Source organism: Lytechinus pictus, chromosome 14, assembly GCF_037042905.1.
Source record: "Lytechinus pictus isolate F3 Inbred chromosome 14, Lp3.0, whole genome shotgun sequence".
In the NCBI taxonomy this organism is placed as follows: Eukaryota; Metazoa; Echinodermata; class Echinoidea; order Temnopleuroida; family Toxopneustidae; genus Lytechinus; species Lytechinus pictus.
The window spans coordinates 2,490,654-2,509,267 of record NC_087258.1 but is presented as its reverse complement, the minus strand read 5'-3'; the positions used below and the strand labels follow the sequence as shown (position 1 = coordinate 2,509,267).

Below are 18,614 nucleotides of genomic sequence, written 5' to 3'. Positions count from 1 at the left end.
CAAATTTAACCCTTGATGACATTAGTATTTCTCTTTAATTACCATTCTGTTTACACATCACTTTTGCCTGTCCCACGTTCCTCCCACTGTCCTATTTTACCCCACCCTATGTCTCACTTTACCCAAAGGGTGGTCCACTTTACCCCGCGCAAGAGGTGTTCCAAAATCGTATTTTAATCATATCTTAAAGTTATACTAGTACCTGGCTATGTAGTATTTTCACTATTTACCATTATGAACTGTAAATGTCATTCTGAATAATTAAAAAGCTAGAGATGGAAAACGATCAGAGTGTTATTTTTGTCCCACTTCTCCCCGCTCTCCTGCTATTAATTCTATATATCTCCTAGATCTAGGCCTAATAGGCCATGAAGAAGTAAAAGATATTTTTAGGAGGAAAATAAAATTGATGACACCAGTTATGTGCATCTCGATAAATCATGGGCGGAAATCCCTGGGGGGACAGGGGGGTCGCGTCCCCCTACCCAAAGTAGTAGGGGGGGACACAATATCAATTGTCCCCTTACTATTTTTGGTCTTTTATGATGGAAAGAAATACATCAATAAAAATCGAAATAATACATGTATTTTGGGGGAGAAAAAATGGGAAAAAAGGGGGAAAGAAAGAAAAAAGAAGGGGGAAAAGGAGGAAAAATGAAAATGAATAATACGAGAAGGGAGACAAGTGAATAAAATAAGGTCAATGGAAGACTTGGAAAATGATTTGAAAATAAATGTCATGTCACAATATTAAATTTTTGCCCACGCTTCGCGCTCGCATAGCCTGTTCGACGAAATACATATCGTGTTTAATAGGCTGATATGTAGCTTAAAATATCAAGTTTTGAAATATACAATGCATATATTTCAGCTCGAACATCGAGCTTTTATTATTTTGTTTGATTTACAAATTGCTCTGTAAAATGTCCGTTTTATTGTGTGAATATTATTTGCAGCTTTTTGCGCTATGCGCTCGCTTTATTTGATTTGCCAAGTAGGCCTACATATTGTCTCTGTTTAGTCCATCAGATTCTTTATATACCGGTATTAATTCTATAACAAATTACTTGAAATCCCCCTTTTATCAAAAATTTCGTCCGCGATTGCGCTGGCATTATTGTTGAAAATATATCAACTCATAAATCCTATTCATGATTACAAAATGATTAAAATATCCAGTTTTCAGGACTCAATGTCAACAAATTTCACTCACTCATTATGCTTATAACATTAATAAATACGATAGATAAAATTTTCATGAATTCCTAATAACAAAATTGTCGCTTTTTCAGAATAGGAATAGGAGGATAGTCATCATTTTCATATGATGACAAAATGTCCTTAGGCCAAGAATGTCCAGGTCTCAGGTCAAAATAGTAATAATAATATCAGCTCGCGCTTCTCACTCGCATCATTTATTACGTGCTATCCGTATCCACTTCACAATTTCCCTACACAGTGCTTTAGATAGTGCTTAAATTCACCTTTTCATACCGGAATATCAAACATTTTCCGCTCGCGCTTCGCGCTTGCATTATTGATTTTCATGATAAAAAAATGAAATGTATTCAGAATGCCCAGATTCTGCCTAACTCTAAAACACGCGCGCACATTTTTATTAAGATACGCAGCTTGATCTTTATTCAAAACGTGCTAAAATTATCCAGTTTCAGATCAGAATATAAAAAAAAATTTCTACTCGCGCTTTGCACTCGCATTATTAATGTAGGAAAAGACCAAATTTCCCATCTTTTTTCATGATTTACAAAACATGAATAAAGTGTCCCATTATATAGGTCTGAAATCTCAATTTTTTCACTCGCGCTTCGGGCTCGCATTAATTGTTTGGTTTTATACCTTTACCGTTTATGATTACAAATAGTGCTTAAAATGTCAACTTTTTAGGTCGGAATGTCAAAAAATTCTCAATATATTTAATAGTTGAAATATGTATCGTCTTAATGGCTAACTGCAAAACGTCCTTATCAGGTCCCTTATAGATCAAGCCAGAACCGCTCGCAGTAATTATTTAGCTATACATACGCACAGAGGCGTCGATCATGGGGGGGGGGGGGGGGGCAGGGGGGGGGGGGGCAACCGCCCCACCAATGAAAATATTGGGGGGCAACCATATCGTTTTGCCCCCCCCCCCCAATAATTCCGCATGTGCAAAAAATAAAATAAGATTGTAATGTTACACAGAAATCAGCAAGCAAGATTAAGATACACAACTCGTTCTTCATCTAAAATCGTGCTCAAAATGTCCGGTTTTCAGATTAGAACATAAAAAAATTTCAGCTCGCACTTCGCGCTCGCATCATTTCTGTAGCAAAAACCCATACTTTTCATGATTGAATAGGTGAATAGAATGTCCCGTTTTCAGTTCTATACCTCAAAAGATCTCCCACTTCGATTTGCAATAATCTTTTGTTGGATATATTTCTTCTTTATTAAAAACGTCAATTAAATTCTTTTTTTTAAGATCAAAATATCAAAAATTTTCAGCTCGCGCTTCGCGCTCGCATCTATTATTTTTCAAATTTTTTTAAATTCAATTTTTTGGTGAGATGTGTGTGTGTGTGTGTTTGTGTGTGTGTGTATATATAATCTATATATATATATATATACATATAGGCATATGTGTGTGTGTGTGTGTTTGAGTCTGTTTGTTTTGTGTGATTGAGCGCCTTTGGAAAAATGATTCATGATTTTGCCCCCCCCCCCCAATCTGAAAAATGGATCGACGCCCCTGCATACGCATCTTGTTCACACACATATCCCAGAATATTCAATTTTCAGGACAAAATACATGAAATTCGAAGAAAAAAAATCAGCTCGCGCTTCGCGCTCGCACTATTTAAATATGGCTTATGAGATTACTACACTTTTTTAACGTTTTTTTTTAATACAAATGACTGTTAGGACATCGGCGTTTTGCCCCCACCCCCAATTTTTCACGACCAAGAAACAAAAAGAGAAAAGGAAAGGGATAAGGGTGAAATATAAAGCCTATTATTTTTCAAATGTCATGTCAAAATCTATCACAAACTTTGATTTTTGTAATGAACATTTTTGAAATTTTTGCTCGCTCGCTTCGCTCGCAACTTCTTATTAATTTTACGTGATACGCCGTATCAAGCCCCTCAAAATGTTTGGCTCATTGCGCCACTGGGACAACCCTTTCAAAGAAATAAACAAAAATCAACTTTGAGCGGCCGATCGGGTAGAATATGCGTGAAAAAATTGGCGGGAGCTGGATCTGCTCCTGGTCCCCCCTACCTTCTGGGAGAGATTTCCGCCCATGCAATAAATGGAATGCTTTTGGGCAGGCGCGGTTCGAAGAGGGGACTAAAGTATTGGCTAAGTCATGCCCCCCCCCCTCAAAAAAAAAATCAATCACCAAGAAAAAGTAGATATACTAGTATATGAAGACCATTCATGCGTATATGTATTGAATAATGCCATCCTTAATACATATCGTCAAGCGCTTTAAAATCAAAGATTTATTTTAAAATTCAAATTCGGAAATTTTCGCTACACGCTCCATCCCTAAATAACATCTAAATGCATGATACAGGTATGCTCTCTTAACTTGGGAGAGTAACAAGTCAATGACCCCCTGCAATACAATATACTGCCTTGCAACTTTTTCTTTCAAATTGACCTCCCTATATACTTCACCAACATTATATAACAGTTATAATCCTGTCAAATTGAACTTTTAATTCCTTATTTTGTCAATTTTTGTCCGAATGCACTCTGAATTTTTGTCATTATTTAGGATTTTTTTAAATAGAAATGGACCGGTCGCTATAAATATAATGCGCCCTGGCCGAGGCTAAAATTATTGAAAACATATAAATTTATAAGTTTTGAGTCAGGGATGTTGATTCATATTTCGGATGGGGGGGGGGGGGGGCTAAAAACAATGCCCAAAATTTTCAATGTACTCTGCACGCCAAATTATACAGAATTTTGCGCATGAAGTGCGCCGAAAAATTGACATTTTTTAAACGCAAAAAAGTATTTTCATGTCAAAGTAATATGCAATGCATATTATAAAATTTTCAAGTTGTAATTTTTTTGGCACGCAGGGCAAATCGATTTGCTTGCCCCCTCCTTGAAATTTTCATGGGAGCGTACGCCTTCTGCCTCCAGGATTGACGCATCTGCTTAGACTGATTTGACTATATATTCTCTACAATCATGACAAAATGCTCTATTGTGTCATTGAATATGTGTTATACAGGGGCAGCGATTATGGAGATATGTTCTTTTGAAGCCTATCTACTGTCGAGTACAACCTTTCAGGAGGAATTTAATGATGTTGTAGATGTTCATGCAGTTCATACAATGCTCCAACTGAGCACTTCGATAATTTTCTTCCCGGTCCCCACTTTCTCTCGTTATATTTTCAAGGGATGCCATTGTCATTAACCCCCCCCCCCCCATCCCTTGCATGTTTTACATATCTTACATTTACGTTCAAAAGTCTCTAAAAATTTATAAATGTCGCTCTTGGAAGTAAAAATTTTCGCTCTTTTACTTGGCTCATTCGCGTATGAATAAACAAAGAGAGAAAGAGAGAGAGAGAGGGTAACAACACAACCCACCTTCCTGAATACCAGACTTGTCCCCCTTATCGTTTAATCGTTATGTGAAATCACATACCCTCATCCAGTGGCGTAGCTAGGATTTTTTTCCTGGGGGGCACTGGGGGGTCCTTGCTTTTTCAGGGGGGGGGGGCAACATTTTTTTTCTGTGTGAGTATATACTATGTCACAAGGGCAGATCCGACTTTCGCCAATGCGGGATGGGCCCGGTTTATCTTCACCTATATTTTCCCCGGTCAGTCACTTCTTAGCTTTATTCTTATAAAACAACATAAAAATGAAATAATCTCATAAGCCCTATATAAAAAGTGCGTGCGCGAAGCGCGAGCAATTTTTTTATCTTTCATGTATATTTTGTCCTGAAAATTGAACATTCTGGGCACTGTTTGTGATCCTGAACAAGATGCGTATGTAACTAGATAATTACTGCAAACGCAAAGCGCGAGCAGACATTTTTAATAAATGTTCTAGCATGATCGGAAACGGACCCAGGTAAGGACTGTTTACAGCTATCCACGAATACGGTACATATTTCAATAATGGGAGCGCGAAGCGCGAGCTAAAACTTTTTGACATTCCGACCTAAAAAATTGACATTCTAAGCACTTTTTGTAATTATAAATGGGATAGGTATGTATAACTAAACAATTGATGCGAGCGCGAAGCGCGAGCGGAAGAAAAATTTAGATTTTAGACCTAAAAGTGGGACACTCTATTCATATTTTGTAAATTATGAATAGGATATGGTTAATTGGGTATCATTAATAATGCGAGTGTGAAGCGCGAGCAGATAATTATTCATATTCTGATCTGAAACTGGATAAGCATATTTTAAATAAAGAACATGCAGGCTATCTCGATTTCGACCCAGAATCTGGGCATTCTGAATACGTTTTTTTTTTATCATGAAGATCAATAATGCAAGCGCGAGCTGAAAACATTTGATATTACGATCTGAAAAGGGTCAATTTAAAACTATTTCAAGTACTGTGTAGGAAAATTGTGAAGTGGATGTGGATCGCACTTAATGAATGATGCGAGCGCGAAGCGCGATCTGATATTTTTTTGTTATTATTCTAAGGACATTTTGTCATCATATGAAAATGGTGACTATCTTCCTATAATTCCTTAGCTTGACGATATTCCATTCTGAAAAGACCCAGTTTAGTTATCAGGAATTCATGAAAATGTTATTTTCCTATTTATTTATCTAATATCCGTAATGACAGTGTGGAAGTTGTTGTTTTTAAGGCTTGAAAACTAGAAATTTTAAGCATTTTGTAATTATGAATACGTATTACAGTGGTTAATACAATTTTACAATAATGCGAGCGCCTGAATCGCGAGCTGAATATTTTTAAATAAAATAAAGGCCTGGAGTTTTTGTTTGCTTATAGAATTGATAGATTACTCACCAATCAAATGCGAGCGCGCAGCCAGCGCTAACTTATAGGCCTACGTTTTGACAGTCACATCTGAAAATTGATATTTTGATAACTTTATGGAATACACGAAGACAATAGGAACTTGGAAAATCAAATGATGCGACCACGCAGCGTGAGCTTAAAATGTTGATATGTAGACCATATTAACGGACATTTCACAGAGTGCATTAAATTTGTAAATGGGAAAAAAATAATGAAAGCTTGATGTCCGAGATGAAATATGTTTTGTATATTGACTTCAAAACTTGATATTTTAAGCTCCATATCAGTCTATTGGGCAAGACATGAATCTCATCGAACAGGCAATTCGAGCGCGAAGCGCGAGCGAAATTTTTATTTAGTAACATGAAAGATTTTTTTGCAAGTCTGGGAGGGGGGGGGGGCGTTTGAAGCAGAAGGATTAAATTAATATTACTTAACCTTTGTGTTTCTTAGTTCCTAATATTATTACTTTCAGTTAAATGGATGAAGGAGTATATAATGATCATGCATGAGACCAATGCTAAACAGCATATTTTTATTATGTTGTATTTACTATTTTATGAAAATCATTGTCAAAGTATTCCTTTTCATGAGAAGTGTTGCAAACTATTTGTTTACATACTGAGGTTTAAGAAAGACTTCAAAGTATTCCTAAGAAAGACATGTGTGATGTTTTATATTATTCCATGCATTCACTTGCAATGCGCTGAAGCGTGTTGGGATAATGTTGGGCAAGTTTTCCCCATTTGATATGCAAAGCATAATGCTCAACAATTAATCCATTTTCAACCCACCCAACGAATGACCAAATAATTATACCCAACAATTGACACATTAACTTGCCCAACTGTTGAGCAAGAAGCAACTTTTGTTGGGCAATGGTGTTGCCCAATTTCAATGAAACCTTTATTACCCAACAGTTGGTTGGGTTGACTATTAGACCAATGCTTGGGCAAATTTTTGCCCAATATTTTTAGCAGTGTAATGGAAAATTTTAATTGATACGTGCGTGTTAATAAATTATTCTTTTTTGTGATTTTACCATGTTTACTGATTTTTTTTATTATGACGTTATTTGTCAGTTTATGATTAAATAAATTTTTCATTGCTGTTTGTAGATATTGATATACAAGAATTAATAGAATGCTTAAAAATAGAAAATGAAAAGATGTATGTAGATGAATAGGCCCTATGTTCTCAGAATGTAAATTACAAATACGTTACTCATGAGATATTTTCCAACTATCACTATTGTTTTCACAATATTTCAAAAAGATCGATGCATTAATTTTTTTTCACACGTCTAGAAAACATTCACCATTGATATAGGGAGGGGGGAAACGCCTTACGCAGATTTTTTTTTTCCGAGGGGGGGGGGGCATGGGAAGCGGGGGCACTACAAAATAAAGGTCACTTTTATCGAGCAATTTGACAAGCAAAAAATATACAAATAAACAAAGGGTTTCACTATAAGAATTAAGGTCATTTTGGTTACATTTACCCATTTTTTACACCCCCAAATATCCTACGGGTGCAGCGTGTATTGTTTTCCATAGGCATGCAGCCCACCCCCATGGAATTCTGGTAGGTGTGAAAATGTAACCAGAATGACCTTAATTCTTATAGTGAACCCTTTATTTATTGTATTTTTTTGCTTGTCAAATTTCTCGATCAACTGACCTTTATTTTGTAGTGAAACCCCATTTTTTTTGCTTGTCAAGTTTCTCCGGACCAAAATGACCTTCATTTTTTTGTGAAACTTTTTTTTTGCTTGTCACACATCAGCACCCCCAGTCAAAAAATCGTTCCCAGGGCCCTGGGGATAGCAAAGCGACCGAGTTTGTCATAGAATATGAAATTCAAAGTTTTCGTGGACAAAGTTTTTGGTGAATTTCGTAACAATTTTCAGTAAAAATGTAGGTTTTATTTTATCATTATTATTATTATTTTTTTTTTTTTTGGGGGGGGCTTTCTTTAAAAAAAAAATCAAACTAGTAGGCATATTTTAAAAGAATCAAGAGTGAATATTTTTTATTACATTTTATACTATAATAGCTAAAAAATCAATCAATCAATCAATCACGCACGTCAGTGCACTCAATCGATTATCGATATTTGATCGATCGCGAACCAGCCGCCGCGATCGCGATCGAACGAAGACTACAAGAACTTTGTAATGGATGGAAAATGGCCTCCTTTTATAAATCCCAGGGCCAGAGCCTGATTTCTGGAGTCGACACAGTTGAGCTTGAAAGAGCCCTCCACAATTTGGGTAAGTATAGAAAAAGAGAACTGGGAATTGAGAATTATTTTAACAGTTAGCCCTGCACCTGGTTGTCTGGCCGATGAACAAAGAAATGAAAGAGGCAGCGATAATCGGACGATAGACCGGGATGGGGCTGGGTCCGGATTTTAGAACCATATCGCATTTGCAGTCCAGGGGCCGGGCGCCGCCGCCGCAGTGGCAGTGCTGGGCCGGGAAATGCCGGCCGATGTCGAGACCACGTCCACGCCAACAGTGCAAGCCCAGGCCATCCAAGGCAAGGGCAGGCCATGCATTGCCCAAGACAAGTCCTTATTAAAAAGTTTAAATAGTTATAGGCTCTAAAATTAGTTTGGAGACTAAACTTAAAGTTAGAGTAGACAGCTGGCAGCCGTCTGTTTCCAGGAATTTTTTATTTTTAATTTTTTTTTTTTTGTTGAAAATTTCTCCTTGTATTCTGACTCACTGAATCTGACACTTGATCCTATTGGAGAGGTGTAACTTTTTAATCGTAAAATGAGTATTTCCATTGGATTTGCCATTATCAATACCACAAAATCCAGACAGTTTACAAAAATATGGTACATGTACTATTATTTACAAGATAAGAGACCTTGAACTTCTTTCTTAAATCCATAACAAAATTATTGTAGAGACTATTAAAATGTAAAGTAAGTAGGCTATTTGGAGCATTTAATTCTCTTTGATTTGATACCAAAAACATTAAATTTGGTATCAGGATCATACATGTATGTCATGACCATTTTTGGGTGTATGAATGTGGTTAATAAGGTGAAACTTTCAGCTCTGCGTGCAGTAGAACTAGAAGTTTGGCACTTTCAAGATTATTTTCAAATTATATGATAGTTTCCTTAAAAGTGTGACCCAAGTTTTTTTTTGCCAAAAATTGCTTGTCCTCAGTTGGTGCTTGCTTGTTTTAAAGAAGATAAAAAAGGTTATTGTGTGTTCATCTGTCTTGGCTATCTTCAGTAGATGTCTAGACTTGAGATCTTAAAAAAACAATTTTGTGAACATCTTTAGATCTAACGGAAGAATTAGATACATGCTATGTATTCATTTTTGTATAGGATGTAGAAAATAATTCCATTTGGTATCCCCAATAGCTTTACATAATAACTTTAAAATCTAATCAAGATATCAGTAGTTGATCTGAAAGTAGTTTTGTGAACATAAACAAAGAATTGAATACATGTTTCATATGCATATCGTTATTTGTTTTGTAATAATATGGGATGTGAAAAGTTAAAAAATATGTATTGTTCTTATTGTAGAAAGCTTTAAAAAGATCTAGTGTGGGTATATATTTCATAGATGAGGACCACATTCACTGAAGAATATTCTCAGAATAGATATGAAGCTCATTTTTACAATTTCATGTTCATTATACTGCTTTCAATTTACTAGAATTTGAAAAGAAGCAACAAATCCAGGAGTTTGAGAAGGAAAAACAGCAGATTGCGAGTAAGTATTCAAGGGGTTAACTGCAAACCTGTGAACAATTACAATCACTGGCGTAAATCCTAGAGGTGAACTTATTGTTTGGGGGGATGATATATTGTATCATCCCCCAGACCCCCACTTGAATAGTATGACGTCACAGATTTACGGTACGCTGATGATTATTAAAGTTACATGTACAATAACATTGCTTAACAGGCAATGAAAAGTGGAGGTATTCTTGAAATAAAAAATTGCTAGGCTTTTTTGGTTGTATAGGCTTTTTTGGTTGTATAGGGTTTCTTGTCAACTTCTGGGGAATAGCATAAAGCAATACAAATAACATTTACATTGATTTTAATTTCTAAATGGGGCAGCTGCTTGTATATGATGTCACAAATAATCTTTGATCTTTGATGGATTTTCTTCAAACTTTCACCAATATTTCAAAATGTTTTTTCTGCTATTTTTACAACAAACTTTTTATGTCAGGGTGAATTCCCCCTTCAAGATTGCAGCAGTTCTTTTTTTACTTTCAGCCCCAACATTGGTACTCAAACTCACACTTGAGGCCACCCTATTATGGGGGTGCAATGAAGTTTGCCAGAGAATGTGAGATCACCGTTACTCTCAATTGTGATCATTTTGCTATTGATTACTTCTCCCTGGGCCCCGCAATAAATTTTTTTGCAAACAATCAAACTATCACAATTGGCAATCAAGTTTATTGCATGTTTATGACTTTTAAGTTACCAAATAACACTAGTTAGCATTGCAATTGATCATCCAGTTCTAGAGAAATCAACAAATGAAAAACAAGATGGAATTAAGAGAATGGAAGAAGATGTGTCGAGGATTGATGAGGAGATAAAGAGCAGCCATAGGCAATTCAGACAGAACAAGGACCTAGTGAAGGAAAGGTACTCAAAGATTTTGGCATAATGAATTTTGATGCATTTTGTAGAGATTGGTTATTTCTAATGGATCTTGTTCTGACTACATAATAATATGGATATGGAACAATATCAATTTACACAAGATGAAATGTTGGCAGTGTTATACTTGCAAAAGTAACAAGTATAAAACCAAAACTCAGCATATTGAAATGGAAATAAAAAATGGTTTATTAAGAAAACTTCATTGCAGCTGAAGGCTCGTAAAATACAAAATACATACAATATCAATAATCATAACAAAATGACATGTTAAAGTAATAAGAGATTGGGTTTCATGCACATGAAAATAGTAAAAACTAATATGTCAAGAAGGATATGAATTGGGAAAACAATTTGACCATAAGATGCATCTGTCTAAAGTAGACAAATGTACTGTTTAACCTCATTGTTTTTCTCACAGATTACATGATTTGCAAGTGTATGATAAAAGCATAAAGCTATTTAATCACATAAATGTATATTGTGAAACATTGCACACATAAAAGTAGAGAGAACAAAATTAAGTGACATTCCAAGAATGGTAATAATTTTAATGATACTCAAAACCTTGTCTTATTGTTTGTGCTTGATCTTAATATTAGGAGTGGGCTATAAATGGGTGATTTTTGGTTTTACTGTGGGAACAGTTTTTTTGTGTTCCTTTTACCTTATCTCAACATGAAATGACAATATTTTTTGTCTCGGGTCCGAGAAAAAAGTGTGCCGGGCCAAAATCCAAAATGGCCGCCAAAACCCCCCAAAATCACAGTTTTGGCCACAACTTTTTTATTTGGTGGTCAATTTCTCTGGTTTTGGTGTCTATTCATATGTTTTGGGGGGCAGGCAATTTGTTTTTCCTATAATCAGTACTTTTAAACCATTATTTGGATAGTTAAAAGGTAATTATACCTAAATTTTCCCATTTTTGTAGCCTTTTTTCTGCCAAAAAGTGGGTTTTATCATCCTGGGGTTCTGGGATATTAGATGGTACGAGGTCAACAATAGCATGCAGCTTCATATAGCTATATTGCTTTTATTCCTCTACTTTGGGTTTTACGGATATTTGTGAAATATATCTTATCAAATAAAAGAAAATGTCATTTATCCATAGGGGCTATACGGTGTACAATGCACTGTACATACTACACTGCATATATCCATGCATTGACCACCATGGCATATTACAAGGCCTGTATATAAACTATAGTGTCATAGAAATGAGCTTCAAAGGTTTAGAATTAGATTGTGAATTTGATTCCTTGTCAGCTGATGTACATGATGAAACCAGCAACGTAAATTGCACTTAAATATCACATATATGTATATATCATAGACGTACAGTACATCACATTTTTAGCCATATCTTCTTCATTTGGAGGCTTTTCTTTTTAACCTGGTTCTGGTGTCTAACTGGCCTATGTTTATGGGGTCAGGTAACTACTAGTATCATGGTAACGGTGATCAACAGCCAATCAGAATCAAGGATTGCATGCAAGTTACCATTAAGTTAACATAATGGTAAATTTTTATGCAACGGGGCCCAGAATAGCTACAGTGTAAATTACCTCTCTTCGCCCCCTGAATTAGCATATTTGACAAAACATGTCCTCAATTTCTGAGACAAAACATATCTTCAATTTCTGAGGCATCTAATTCTAAACCTGAGAGCTCATTTCTATGACACTATAGTTTATACAAGCCTTGTTATCTGTCATGGTGGCCAATGCATTTATGCAGTGCAGTATGCATGTACAGTACATTGTATACTGTATAGCCCCAATGGATAATTGACATTTTTTCATTTAATTAGATATATTTCACAAATATCCGTAAAACCCAAAGTGGAGGAATAAAAGCAATATAGCTATATGAAGCTGCTTGCTATTTTTGACCTCATACCATCTAATATCCCAGAACCCCAGGATGATAAAACCTACTTTTTGGCAGAAAAAAGGCTACAAAAATGGGAAAATTTAGGTATAATTACCTTTTAACTCTACAAATAATGGTTTAAAAGTACTAATTATAGGAAAAACAAATTGCCTGCCCCCAAAAACATATGAATAGACACCAAAACCAGAGAAATTGACCACCAAATAAAAAAGTTGTGGCCAAAACTGTGATTTTGGGGGGTTTTGGCGGCCATTTTGGATTTTGGCCCGGCACACTTTTTTCTCGGACCCGAGACAAAAAATATTGTCATTTCATGTTGAGATACATTACAAGGAATAAAAAAAAACTGTTGTCATATTGATATTACAAAAAAAGTATTTTTGACCCATGTATAGCCCACTCCTATTAATATCTTTTATTATGCAGTCAGAAGGCACATTCATCTGTTTTGAACTTTCATCTGGAGGCCAAGAAGAAAGAAATCCAGCAGCTGACAGAAAAATATGAAATTGAAAAGTAAGAGCTGGCTGATGTATACATAACACACTGGTGGAATCGATTCCAGATTGATCAAAGCAGCATTATGAAGACGATGGGCAATCTTGCCCTCATGATAGCCTAACCTGACCCTAAATGCAGTGGGGGGGGGGGGGGACATCTTCAAGAAAGTTAAGAAAATCCATTTTATACATAAAGCAGAATAATGAGAAATGCATTTGCGGCATACAGTATTTGCTTTAATATCGCACTGATAAAAGAAGCCTTTGAAATTAAAGAAATTATAGCTCCCCAAAATCAGATAACAACCCATTTTGGAATAAAAAATAGCCCATCAAAATACAAATTTATTTCCTACCCTCCTGACCCTGGATCAAGGCTATAACGTTATTTCAAATGGCATATCATCATTCAATTTGGAGTCGGTTTGGTTGTTGTGACTGTACTACAGTGTAGCATTAGTTTTCATAACATTACATGTCCATGGAACACTACCTAACATAGGTAGATCTGTGTATTGATCTGTCATTATCGTTGGTATTGGTAAGTTTACAACTGATTTTACTAATCAATACCATAATATTAGTTAAATGTTATTCAAGTTTTGATTACTGAATATTTTTATTCCCAATACAGTCGTGTAGGTTTCAAATATTAACAAAGACCAGCAAGGGTGGATTTCACTGAACATCTTGTGAGTGATATTCTCTGACAAATTGTGCAGTCAGCCAATCAGATGCATTGATTTCAGTGGCTTTTAACAGTTGTTAATGAAACTGACTATAGATGTCTCGGACAGTCATCAGTGCCATTAATAGTTATTTCAGGATGCTTTACAAAGAAAGATCCAGTGCTGTGTCTTTCATACAGGAATTGCATGCAAGTGTCTTTTCATCACTAACTTGTTTGAGGGTCACATTCATCAAAAGACAAAACAATTGGAAATGCAGAACAGCCACATCTTTATAGCAGGATTTAAAGGTGCTGTGCACCTTTAATGCAGCTTTCCTGCCTTCCTCGTTTCACATATAGTGAATGTGAGCATTAGTGATGAAAAGACGCTTGCAGGACTCCTGTGTGAAAAACGGGGGACTGTCATTCAGTAAGATGCCTAAATGTATCATTTATTTTACCATTACTTTCTCAAAGCGCCAACCTTCAGAGCAGATTGGACCACTACGACACTGTATGGAAATCTTATGAAGAGATCTACATGCAGCAGGAGAATGCAAAGGAACTCATGAAGTGGCAGTTGGAAGTCCTGCAGCGCAAGGAAGCTGTCAAAGAGGGCAGGCTTCAGATTGCAAATCTTCAGCAGGGAGAAAATGCACTGCAGGAAGAAATCCTAGCCAGTAAGATCTAGTCATTCTCTATTCATAAATTAAACGATTCATAAATGATTGTTCTGTGTAAAGATACACTGAAAGTGAAAATGATGTTTAGGAAAAACAAAAGAAAATCATCTAGAGATAAATGATGTTACATTTACTTACTTTGGAAAGCAAGCCAATGATTATCACATTGAATCAGTGCTTTGCAGGTTATTCTATTGCTTTTAAAAGTACTCAAGTCATGAAGTGTAACTCTCTTTGTGGGATGATGATAAAAAGACTTAAGGCAGAAAAATGGTCTTGGTTAGAATTTATCAAAGTAATATGACATATGTCAAGATCTGCTGCTGACGAATACATAGGCAGTTGTCATTGCAATTTAAAAAATGCAACCTTTCAAAATTGAATGTGCTATTAACGATATTTAAGTCAGTTAAAATACCTGTAACTCATTCAAATACAACATTTCAATCTTTTGGAAAACAGCTCTTTGTTGAAAATTGTTTTCATATTTTTATGATAAAATGTTTCCACATCTACTGATGATAATGTAAACAACAAGAGTTGAAATGTTGCTAAATAATTAGTGAAAAGTTTAGTGCCTGTTCCATATTTGCAAAAAATAAAAAAAATTCTCGGAATAAATTTTCAAAGCATTTCATGTAATGAAATATGATAAGAAATTAGTGTAGTTCTACATCTAAATTAGATCGATATAATCAACATTTTGACAACTGAGAGATGAAATATTGCCATATACTTCAAAAAGTCAATAATTATAATTTTGTTTGAAATTTTGATATAAATATAGTCTCAAAAAGAATCTCCACTGCATTCTATCTGATAAAAATTCAGTGATTATTAAGTAGTTCTACATCTACTTTGGATTGTTGTTATCCATGTATTAACTACTGGGAGATGAAATATTGCTATCAACTCTGCAGTGGCATCAGTCAAAAATTTTTGCTTCAGATTTTGAAAATATTATATTCCCTTATGAATATCTACTACCGTTCATCAGATGAAACATAATACATAATTACTGTAATCTTACAATTTCCTAAGATCGCTGTTTTAATGTTTTGACTAGGCCTACTGACTGACAAAATTTTGCCATAAGCTCTGAAAAGTCAATAGTTGTATTTTTGCTTCAGAAGTGGAAAATATTATAAATATTATTTCAAAATGAATTCTAAGTGCATTTCATTCTATAGAATAGAATTTTCAGTAGTTCTACATCTACTTTAGATGAATGTAAAAATGCATTATAGTGTTATACTTATATAAAAAAAAACCAAAGGGTAGATTTCACTGAGCATCTTGTCAGTGATGTTCATTGACAAGATGTGCTCTCAGCCAATCAGATGCAAGGATTTCATTGGCTTACAACATTGGTCAATGAAACTCCCTATAAGATGCTTCAGGGAAAGCTGAATGCTTCATATTCCTGTAGCCATTGTTTGACATATATGATAGTTAGAAAATTCAATCTTTTGCCCAGCATTTTTTCTTCACCATGCATTTCGCAAATGTATAATATTCCTGATACGGGGCTTCTTTTAATTCTTACATGTTTCAAATATTCAAATATACAGTTAATTTTCTAATCAAAGTTCTAATCAAGGTTAGACCTTTGACATTTGAAATTCACTCTAGATGTACTAGGTTTTATATTCATATGGGTTCAAAATTATTTGTAATATTTGCATATCTTCTTTGATTTTATTTTCATAAAAATAATGCTTCATTTGTTGTATTATTGCAGACGAGTCACCATTCCAAAGCATTACAGATTTTGTCATCAAATTGTATCCTTTTAAAATCATCTCCATTATAAAATGGGAATGATCCCCAGGTATATTGATATCCAATACTGTATGCTGATGAATAATTTCAAATTTGACACAACAATAATTATGCAGTTGGAAAGGGGGAGGGTATACTCTTATTCTTTTGCCAGTTCTAAGAAACATTTGATATTTAAAGCCAGTAGCGATTCGTGCGGGATATTTTGCAGCTTGAATGGCTCTTAAGGTAATAAAAAATAATGTTTAGAGGCAAACAAACCTTGGCGTCCTTGCTTTTTATTTTTTATTTTTTTTAACCTTGCATCTCACAATAATAATAATAATAAAAAACTTTGAGGACAGCAAAAAAAACCAAGCTAAAGTTTAGACAAAAGTAGCAGTCTTATTTGCCCTGAAAGAGTTCCCAATAAGAATTAGGAGACTTTTTTCAGACAAAAAAATCTTGCCACCATTACCATATTTCTAAAGTACCATCTTTTCTGAGCTACTCTCAAAATGAAAAAAAATGAGATACACCGTTTTAACAGGCCAGTGATAATATTTGAAGTCTATGAATCAAAAGCAAACTGATTGTAGAAGAGCTCATGGAGGTGAGGATATGTGTATTGTTATGCTTTTTAAACAATGACAATCAGTATAGTTCATTACTTGAATTACTTACCTTAACCCAATCATATTTGTAAAACTATCTCTAAGTGCTGAAATAAAGGTTTCAACCCAAGCAAAGCAATTTGAAATGGAGCAACTTCTCAATTCAATGTCAGCTGCTGAGAAGGATATCCAAACTTTACAGGAAACACAAGCAGAAATCATTAAGGTAAAAAAGACACATTGACAAAAGTCCAGACATTTAGCAGGATATTCTTTTAGCGGGAATTCTGTGTAGCGTCTTTCCTTGTTCAATTTGTTTTTCTTTTGTACAGGTGAAAAAATAAGGTGTTCTGAAAAAAATAGAATTCTGGATGGGTTGATTGATTGATTTTATTTGTCAAGAATAACACAGGTAATATGAAATGCAATGAATTTAAAGAATACCTTGACAGGATAACGCATGAAAGCCGAAAGACTTATTTCCAATTGGGTCCTATTGTAAAATAATACATTGTAACAACAAAAAGTATAAACTACGACAAGTTCTGGAACATGGTATAAAAAAAGACATATCCATCAATCAAATAATTTGCAAGAACCTGAAGCAAACAATCTACCTGTTATGAAACAAGACTATATTCAACAAACCCTACATTATTTACAATACTAGAAACCAACTGTACAAAATGTGTGCTTTTTACTGGTTGAAGCCATAGAAAAGTCTTATTAGGTAAGTAACATAAGCAGTAAAGAATCCAAAATTATGACTGTTTAGCTCCAGCAAATGTGCTGTTTCAAATTATCATTATTATTCTTTTTACAGTTGATTAACAACTAACTATAACTCCTTGATGCAATTTAATAAAATTTCTGAGAGATTCTCATAATAGAAAAAAATAATAGGGTGTGCAGTTTAATTTATACTGAAACATGGATCCTGCATACTATTCTATTTGGATTGAAATAAAGATTGCCTGTACAGAGTACTTTGAATCTAGGGAGTCTTTCATGAACTTGCTTGTTAGAAATTAATCTATTCTATGATGGAATGGTTATGAAAAATCAAACAAACCTTATATGATTTTAATTGCATCAGCTGAAGTTGTATATGTATATCAACAATTTTGTACCGAAAATTGCTCAAGCAATAAACAAAATACATTTTTCTTTGAATGAGGTTTTTTTTCCCCAATATTTTGAAATATCAACAAATACATTTTCAACACATTTGGCATTCAAAACTTGTAAAAGTTGCAAATAATGTAAACATAAAACCCCCAAAATTTGCAGATGCAATTTGAAGAGTACACATGCCTTTTCTTGAAATTAATAATTCAACTCTATTGAAATATCAACAAACATTTGTTGCATATGTGGCATTCCATACTCCAGTAGTTTACTTTATGAACAGTTTTATTAAATAACCACTGCATGTATGCATTCTCTTGTTATTAGAAAATTGAGGAGAAGAGGAAGGAGGAAGAACTGGAGAGACAGAGGATTGAGAAAGAAAAGGAGCAGAAAGAGAAGGCACTCCAGGAGGAATATGCCAGGTAGGTTTGATTTGTTTAAATGCAATATTGCCAAAATCAGATATTCAAGACTGAAAAACATTCTTATATTTATATACTATTACATAAATGTACAATCACAGAAGGAGAGAGAGAGAGAGAGAGAGAAACAAAAAAAAAGATGGGGCTTATTCCCTCACAATATGATTATGCACAATAGGTTGACAGTTGTAGTAAAAAAGAAAAGAAAAATGTCAACCTCAATGTGTAATGAATCAGAGAGGCA

The 18,614-nt window shown here is 34.7% G+C and overlaps 1 protein-coding gene across 1 annotated transcript; it reads left to right on the top strand.

Moving 5' to 3' along the window:
- The first annotated feature begins 8,227 nt into the window (after positions 1 to 8,227).
- Positions 8,228 to 18,374, top strand: LOC135156675 (golgin subfamily A member 6-like protein 22). The gene is made up of 8 exons (XM_064109625.1): positions 8,228 to 8,312; positions 9,729 to 9,785; positions 10,552 to 10,681; positions 13,016 to 13,105; positions 14,237 to 14,439; positions 16,184 to 16,226; positions 16,923 to 17,043; positions 18,273 to 18,374. The coding sequence occupies exons 1-8, from the start codon at positions 8,228 to 8,230 to the stop codon at positions 18,372 to 18,374; spliced, it is 831 nt and encodes a 276-aa protein (XP_063965695.1).
- The last annotated feature ends 240 nt before the right edge of the window (positions 18,375 to 18,614 follow it).